The sequence below is a fragment of the Plasmodium gallinaceum genome (assembly GCF_900005855.1).
Source record: "Plasmodium gallinaceum strain 8A genome assembly, contig: PGAL8A_v1_81, whole genome shotgun sequence".
NCBI lineage: Eukaryota > Apicomplexa > Aconoidasida > Haemosporida > Plasmodiidae > Plasmodium > Plasmodium gallinaceum.
In genome coordinates this window covers 9246-18996 of record NW_021628244.1, presented here as the reverse complement: position 1 = coordinate 18996, position 9751 = coordinate 9246, and the positions used below count along the sequence as shown (strand labels likewise).

The window sequence follows — 9751 nt, the reverse complement described above, 5'->3', positions numbered from 1 at the left end:
TTTTCAAATTTTCAAAAGTTATTTTATATTAAATTCAGATAGTTTTTATGAAATGGCATTTGATTTAAATTAATTATATTATTAATATATTTTTTTCGTTCTATTTAAATTAATACTAATTATTTTTTATATACACTATATTTAGTTATTATTTCCCAAAATTTTAAAATGTGAAGTAATTATTGATTATATTATACAATCATAATATTATTTCGAATTAGCTATACGATTTGAAAAAAAATTTTAGGAGAAAATTTTTAATTTTTTAAAAAAAAAATAGTAAAATTAGTTAAATTAATAGTAAAATAAAAATGAAAATAATAAAAAAAATATTATTGTTATATATATTAATTAAATTACGTTAAACTTAAAGTATCTACAATAAATATGTAGATATTTAATAATTCAAAAAAAATTAACCACTAAAACACCAATAATTTAGTACTAAATAAAAATTATTGAATTTAATTATTTATATAAAAATAGGAATTTAAAAATTTGAACATTGAATTTTTCTAATAAGTATTTGTAATTTTTAAATAAATAATCTTAAAATACAATATAACTTATTAATTTAATGAATAATAATTTTTTTTCAATTATTTTTATTAAAAAAATTTATTGCAGAAGTGTTTTTAAAAAGGCTCATATTAATATATAACATAGAAAAAACTAAACTATATAAAAAATTATATTTAATATTGATTTAATAATAAAAAAATCTATTATATTTATTCTTAATTTTTTGTATATTTTTAATAAATTAAATAAAAAGGAAAGTTCTACAAAAAATGTTTTATAAAATAAGAAAAATAAAGAATAAAAATAATAATATTTTAATACATAATAAAGAAAAATAATAATGAAAAATAAAAGGAAAGAAAAACTTAATAATATTAAAATAATAAAAAGGATAACTCACCTTATAGATACTATAGTAATTAAAAAAAGATATTTGTGCAATATAGTTTAAATATCTTAAATTTTTTAATTTGAGCTTTTATTATATTTATTGTATTATCAATTATAATTTTATTATAATGACATTGCCAAAATTTTGTAAGACGATATTTGAACAATTGTAAAAAAAATCAATATGAAGTAAAATTTTGTTCAATTTTTTTCTAACAATACATATGAAATAGAAGGAAAGATAATAGAGAATTAAAACATAGATAAATACTAAAAGTAATGTAATTTATTAGAATATAGTTTTCGTCAACAAAAAATTCAATGAATAAAATTTTACATTTATACTTGCTTAAAAAAAAATAATACAAAATAAATAATGACGACTTTAATAATAATAATTTTACAAAAGAAATAATATAATAATAATTTTTTCATGTAATTTGAATATTTATAATGAAAAAAATAACATATTTAAAATGAATTTATTTGCATGCGAGTTTATTATTATACATGTAAATAATGGTTCATTATTAAAAACTAGATAGAAAATAAAATCATTAATTATGAATGAAGTAATGAATAATTTTCATGTACATAAATTATGAAATTCAATAATATAATGTAATCGCTATTTTTTTAATTATGAAGTTAGCAGCAGAATTAATAAAAAGAAATAATCTAGAGGAATATATTCTTTTTGTTGATTACTTTTATAAAAATACAATTAAATATATTTAAATATTTAAAAATAAATTAAAATCAAATTAAAATTTTTTTAAATAAAATATTTTTATAAGTGTAGTTATAAAAAAAAAAAAAAAAAAATGAACGTTAATATTTTTAATGTATATTTAAAGATGAAAAAATATATTCATTAAATTATAAAAAAGCATGCAGATTTAAGTATTACACATATCTTTATTTAATGAATTTTTTAGTAGTTAATATGATATTTTCAGAATATTTTATTATAGAAATGATATTTTACAAGTTTTTGAAAATTACTCTCAATAGTTAACAAAAGGGCTATTAACTTCTTTTTCAGGTTCTTAAAAGTATATGAAGAGAAAAATAAGTCATACTCATATTCATCTATTTTGTTAATGCACTAAATATTAAGATAGACAAAAAAGTCTCAACGAGACACAGATATAATTTTTTTTTATTAAATGATTTTTTTTTTTTTTTTACAATATTCTTTCTTCTTTAATTAATAAATGTAGCAATGAATTATTTTTATACCATGAAAAAAAATTAAAATATAAAATCATTGTATTTTTACTTGCTAGAAATTTTATTAAATTTTTTTTTTTGTTATTCTAATGCTGTACATGAGAGAGTGCATGGGTATTTTATCCAACTAATAATTAAAATTAACTTTTAAATTTTTTATAAAAATATAACACTTACAATTTAGCATATAATTTTTATCGATAACTTCAATGTAACTTTGTTAAATCTTGACAATTTGTGTATTTACTAGGTTACAATGGTCTTAATTCCAAAAATTTATTTAAAATTGTTAATTTGCAATATCAATTTTGATGAATTATATGAATTTTTGATTGATAATGATGATTCTAAAGTCAAATACCTAATGAATTACCTAAATCATAAATTGTGACATCAGAATATTATTCTAATTTTTTTGCTAGTTTTAGGAGCAAGTTGTAGTTGTAAATATTATCCAAAAGAGATACATGAATGATACATCATTCTTTGTAATATACTTCTTAAAAATAATTCTATTTAAATCTTTATTCATTAATAAAGAAGAAATGTTTTTACAAAATAAAAAAGTTTATAATTACTGAACGGAATTCCAATATTTTAAAAGAAGAAAATTACTTAATTATGAATTTTGAGTAGTACGTTAAGAATTATGTATGCTTTGAGTATATACAGTAGTTTAATTACTATATATATTTGGAGCATTTATAATAAGTGTATATCAAATAATATTTTAAATAAATATCTTTAAATTTTCCAAAGAAAGAAATTTAAAAATTATTAGAAATTCATAATGTTAATACAACTAATAGCTAATACATAGAGTACATCAAAGAAGCCAAAACATATGGAATAAATAAAATTAATATGTATATGTTATTAATAATGTAATTCAATTTTCTAAAAAATGTTTTGTGTTAGAATTTATACCCACATAAAAATTGTATAAATCTTTAAGGAAAATGTGTCCATTGGAACATCACTGATCATCTATCTCTTTATACATAAATAGAATAATGTTATATAAATGATAGGAATTTATTTAATAAAAGGTATTATTAGCCTTTTTGATAGTAAAATATAATAGATGTATGGAAATAAATAGTTAGCCATGCACGAGTTATATAAAAAAAAAAAAAATTAGTTGTTTATTTTTTTTGTTTTCTTTTTGTAAATTTTAAAAGAAATAAAAGAAAATATTTTTTTTTTTTTTGAAATTTTGAGTGATGAAAAAAATTAAGAATTATGTTTGTTGAATAAAAAGTTTTTGATAGTATATTTTGTTTGAATTTATATAAGAAAATTTTATGTACATAATAATAAAGTTTTCATATTTGTAATATTTCTATAACTTAATTTATATTTCATTAATTATTTATGTTGAAAACAATGGACTTCATCTTCTAAACATTATTCATAATACTATAAGTAAAATACAATTAATTAAGAATCATTGATCATCGATAATTTAAATTATTTATGAATATGGGGATTTATACTAAAGTAAATAATCGCTTCTTGTAAATAAAGAATTTTCAACGAAGTAATCTACATAAATGCAGTTTACTTGTTTTATATCATTTAAAATTTTACATAAATTTATTAAATTAATAAAGGAAATTCTACATGCTCTCTACTAATTTGTTTGTTCAACAATCTGGAAAAGTCATTCAATAGACAACTAATAAATCAAAATTAAAGGTATTGTATCAAGTAATAGATACCTGATTTATCAACTGGGTGTTCGGTAACTTTACTAGAGTACTGAACAAACAAATTAATAAAGAGCATGTAAAGGTGTCTCTACGATTTTGTTGTATTTATATATATTTTTATATGCTTTGAAAGAGTAATTCTTAATTATATGCTCTACTTCGTTCAGTATTCTTTACTTTCAATAGGCATTTATTTACTTTAATAAATATCCCTATTTTTATTAAAAATTTAAATCCTTATTGAACATTGATTATTAATTAAATGTTAATTATTTGTTTCTTTGTTATGAGTTGCATTCAGCAATTAATACATATTGCTGTTGAATTAACAAACATTAAGAATTATTGACAATACAAAAAATTTTATAAATATTAATTACATGAATATTTTATTGTTATATGTATAAATTTTTCTTTTACAAAATTCATCAAAATCATATTTCATTCCCAAAAAAAAAAATTCTTTTTTTTTTTTTTTTTTTTTTTTATTTATTGGTAACGAATCCTTTTCCAATTAATTTTTTTTTTTTTTATCTTTTTTTTTTCCTGACGGTTTTTGGATTTTTTATTTAAAAAAAAAGTACACACAAAAAAAATTGATCATGTGTTTTTTTTTTTTTCTGTGTGTGCATGACCAACATCGTATTCTTCATATAACTATTCCTTTTATTTTCCGAAAAGGTTAATAAAGCCTTTTATTAACCAATAATATATAAAAAAAAAAAAAAAAAAAAAATAGAAAAAAAGTAATTCATATAAATTTGATAAAATTTTAAGAAAAAAGTTATATATATAAAAAGATGAAGTATGAAAAAATCTGAAAGAAATATTAATATAACAAATATATATTGAATGAAAAGTTAAAATAAATTTACAGAAAATTTAATGAAATTTTGTTGTGGTTTTTATATTATTAATTTGTTAATTGCTTATTCAATGACTTTGTTAGAGTATTTAAGAAACATATTAATAATGAACACGCGAAGTTTCTTAAAGTTGCTTTTATTAATTTAATGAAATTAAATATAATTTTAATTCTATAAACCATTAAAATTTTTTATATATAATCTACATTATGAGCAATTATTGTTTCTAAGAGGCATTTATTTATTTTTATAAAAGTCCCGTATTTTAATCAAGGATTTAAATCTTCATTAATTAGTGATTTTAATAACATATATTTTACTTATAATGTTATAAGTAATATATAACAGTGCAAATTCATTACTCTCAAATTAATAATTATAAACAACTAACAGAATGCAAATTAAATTATATAAATATAACAAACACGAAAAATTTATTATCTTAGTACAAAATTTTTTCATAAAAATTCAAAAAAAATCTATTACAAAGAAAATTTTTAGTCAGTAACTTTTTCTTTTATCATTCGATCAATTAAATTATTTTCAAAAAAATGAATAAATATATATTTTATGTATTTTAAATTACAAGAAGAAAAAAAAAAAATATTAACTAATTTTTTTTTTTATCTATCACTTACATGGTGGTTTATTAACTGGGTGTTCGGTGACTTTACTGGAGTACTGAACAGACCAATTAATAAAGAGCATGTAGAAGTGTCTCTACGATTTTGTCGTATTTATATGTATCTTTAATATGCTTTGAACGAGTAACTCTTAACTATGTGCTCTACTTCGTTTAGGATTCTTTGATTTCAATAGACATTTATTTACTTTAATAAAAATCCTTATTTTTATTAAAAATTTAAATTCTTATTGAATATTGATTATTATTTAATTGTAATTTATTTATTTCATTGTTATAAGTTATGTTCAGCAATTTATATATATTGCTGTTGAATTAACAAACATACACATTTAGTAAAAATGCAAAATAACTATACGAATATTAATTACGTGAAAATTTTATTGTCATATGTATAAAATTTTCTCTCACAAATGAAAAATATAAAAATTATGCATTTAAACTCTTATATGTAAACATTATTATTTCTTTAAGATCTCATTTTTACTGGTGCTAAATATTACTCTCGATTTTTCTTTTTTTTTACCAATCTTTTCTTTCAATTAAATCATTTAAAAAAAAATAAATATATTTCTTTTTTTTTACGTATCTCCATTTATTAAATGAAAAATATGTCCAAAAAAAAATTCAATAATTTTTTTTTTTTTTTTTTTCGAGTACGCACAACCAACTAAGTATTCTTCATATAGCTAGTCCTACTTATTACCAAAAAGGTTAATGAAACATTTTATTAACCAGTGCATGACCAACTATGTATTCTTCATATAACTAGTCCTTTTCTTTTCCGAAAAGGTTAATAAAGCCTTTTATTAACCAAGTATTGAACATAAAAAGTAATAAAAAACATGTAGATTAGTATCTTCTAATTTTAACTATTGCAAAAATTAATTAATTCCTCAATTAATTAAATTTTATAGAAGTAGATCACACAATTGAGATACTATAATTTTAGAGACACATATTTACTTAAGAAAAAGTTCTCATTTTTTTCAAAAATTTAAATACTCATTAAAACTACTTGTTATGAATAAAATAAATTTTTAAAATGAACTAGCAAATTTAAATTAAAGTTATTAACAAGATTTCAAAAGCGTATAGTTAAATTCTAATAATATGAAAATTTTTTCTATACTAGTTTTAAACATCAAATTTTATATCTAATTGACCCAAAATTAATTAAATTAATAAAAATTAAATTCTACACAGATAACTTATTTAGATACCAGAACTAATATTTACATCAAATTATCATCTAAAAAATAAGTAATATAATATTATAAAAAAATACTCAACAAAAAAAATAATTTACAGAATTAAAAAAAAAAATAATGAATTTTTAATTTTTTTTTAACTAGAAAATATACATGGATAACTTGTTATTTTCTGTATAAGTTGTTAATTATGACTTTTAAAGATTAATAATGTCTTTTATTTACTACAATTGTAAGAAAAAGGATGATATATTTAATATATGAAATATATAATTGTATAATATTATATTAATTATAGTTTCTTTTAATTAACATAAAATGTTAATAAAGGAAGTAGTTATTTATAAAAATATCTAACTTATGTTATTCTATAATTTTTATAATTAAATAATATTTATGTAAAAATTTTGATAAAATAAATATATTAAAAATAATAAGAAAAAAAAATGTTTGCATTACCACAACTTTTTCCTTCGAATACCAATAAAATACTATTAAAAATAAAATAAAGGAAAATTTATAAAACTTTTTATGGTTAAATTTAATTCTATGGAAAAAATATGTGCATGTTCTAATGAAAAAAAATTAATAATTAGCATATCTTTTTTCAGATGTTTATTACTAAATTAACAGTTCAATTAAAAATAATACATAAAACATAAATATAATTCATAGCAAAGCATATAATTACGTAGAAAATAAACGAAATACATTTTTTGTAATAAAAAAGAACTATATACTTCATTTTTATAATTATTTTCCTTAAAATGGAAAAAATTAAAATTAAGTATCTTGAAATGTACTGTTTCATTTAATAGTAATGTATTATTAATATAAATATATATATATGAAAGAATCAAAAGAAAATGCGATAAATAAGATTATGTACTATAATGAACAATAAATGTCAGAACATACTAAGAAAAAATTTAAACTTTTTTGAAATAAAATCCTTTAATTATATCTATTTATTATACAACCATTCTATATTATATATATACCTGCGTAAGAATTTATATTATGTTTGATTTCATATTATTGTTTCTTTTCCTCAAACTGGGTCTATATCAGGAAGTTCTGAGTTCTCATGAATATTATAACCATTGTCCATTTTATGCATTCTCCTTTTTCCCTTTTCTTTTTTTGGATTATTTTCCCCTAACACTGATCTGATATGAGTATGCTGCTGAAGAAATTAGAAATTAGGAGAAAATCTTTTTTATATATATACAATTGTAATTTTAAGGAGTAATTTTTAAAAAAAAAAATATATAAATATTTTTCATTGTTAATTTTATCTTACATTGTAAAGGTATATAAAAAACAATAACCTTCCAACAACAACAAGCGGAATATATAAAGCAATAAAATTTTTTGGATTACAGAAAAACCAAAAACATTCTTTATATAAATTACTATGTTCTACGGGCATTAATAAAGATGAATTATTCTCAGATGTAATTATAGTTTCAGTTTCAATTGAAGGTGTTAATGTAAGTAATTTCTTAAATAGACTTGTAGATATAGAAGAAATGTTTGTTACTATTTCAGATAAATTATTATTTACTAACGAAGAAATTGCTGATGTAGCAGGTGTGATTGATGAGGAGTATGTGGATGATGAAGTAGTCGAAGAGAGTGGAGTAAACTTGGATGATAATACAGGTATAATATGTGGTTCATTATTAGAAATCCTACCATTTAACATTACCTCATAAATACTAAAAACTTTGGTATACAAGATAAAATCTTCTGCTAATTTACTCCATAGATAAACAAAATTATTTAAATTAGATTTATTATTAGGTTCTGGATGAGTATTTAATGCTCTCACAATATCAATATTTTTGTTACTCATCCAAGTAGTATATTCTACAGTATTATCTCCTGTGAAATTACTTGATAATTTTCCCGACATACCAAATAGAACTTCCTGAGTAAATTCAGGTAATTCAACAAGTATATCTGGCTTATCACTACTTGATCTAACTGTTCTAATTATTTGACTTAGTTGTTGTTCTGTTAATACTCTTGCACCTATCAAATTTGATACTATATTTAAATTTTTATTGCTAATTTCAAAACTACAGAAGTTATATTAAATAAAAAAATTAAATTAAATTTATGATAATTATTTTTTATATGTAAATATGAATTTAAAAAAATAAAAATTACAAATTTTCTAAAGTACATATTACCTTTTGTTACAAAAATATTGGAATATCAAAATTAAAAAAAAAAAAATATAAACAATCACTCCTGAATAACTAAACATTTTTATTTTTATTATTTTGGTATATTATTCTGGAATTTATGTAAATAGGAAAAATGGTTCGTGATTTAATAATAACTATGTCAATATTTTTTTTTGTATTATTTTTTGAGTAATTATAACAATATATTATATATTTTTGGGATTAATATTTTTAAATTCAAATTTTCAAATATTAATCACATTATAATAATATATAATAATAATGGTCATTAATATTTATTAGAATATAATATATAATTCTAAAATAATTTTCTCTTAAAAATAATAGAACAAAAATAAAGTTATTCAATATAAGTATATTGGAAATATATGAAAGAGGCTGGGGAATTATTTGATATCATGGGAAATTATGTCAAAGATGAATGTCTTCAGACATTTGGTAGGCCATAAATTAGCACATTTTAATTGATCTTAAGTCTGATGTCATCCAGCAACTAATAAAACAATAATGCTCTTATTGTTGAATGACATAAGATACAAGAAAAAGAAATAAAGTGAGGTTTTGTTTTGTTTTGTTTTTTTGTTTGTTTTTTATTATTCATCCGGAACCTCCTGTCTATGGATAATTTGAGTTAATTTGGTAATAACAAGCCATATGTAGTGAATCATAGACTGATGGATGAAGATCAGCCAGATAAATATGTGTTCCATCATTGAATGTCTACTTTTAAGCTATTACTTATAAGTTATTGTAGGAAATAGGATATAGCTCCTCAATAAATTCTCTAAACTGTAAGATGAAAGCTCTTTTTTTACTATTATTTCATTTACATTTTTAAAAAAAACATAGTACAAAATTTTGTTTTTTAATTTTTCCTAAAAAAAAAGAAAGAACATAAAATTTAATATGTTTAATGAGCACATATTTTTATTTGTCTTTTCATTTTTTATATATTAAA

The 9751-nt window shown here is 18.8% G+C and overlaps 1 protein-coding gene across 1 annotated transcript, besides 4 other annotated features; it reads right to left on the bottom strand.

Annotated features, from left to right (window-relative positions):
- Positions 1 to 3431: 3431 nt before the first annotated feature.
- Positions 3432 to 3835: a repeat region.
- Positions 3836 to 3862: 27 nt separating this feature from the next.
- Positions 3863 to 4562: a repeat region.
- A 207-nt stretch (positions 4563 to 4769) lies between these two features.
- Positions 4770 to 5192: a repeat region.
- Positions 5193 to 5365: 173 nt separating this feature from the next.
- Positions 5366 to 5780: a repeat region.
- A 1848-nt stretch (positions 5781 to 7628) lies between these two features.
- On the bottom strand, positions 7629 to 8852 carry PGAL8A_00268600 (PIR-like protein; the record flags this gene model as incomplete). The annotated part of the gene is made up of 3 exons (XM_028671663.1): positions 7629 to 7760; positions 7881 to 8661; positions 8776 to 8852. 3 exons carry the CDS (start codon positions 8850 to 8852, stop codon positions 7629 to 7631), a joined length of 990 nt encoding a protein of 329 aa, XP_028528293.1.
- Positions 8853 to 9751: the final 899 nt, after the last annotated feature.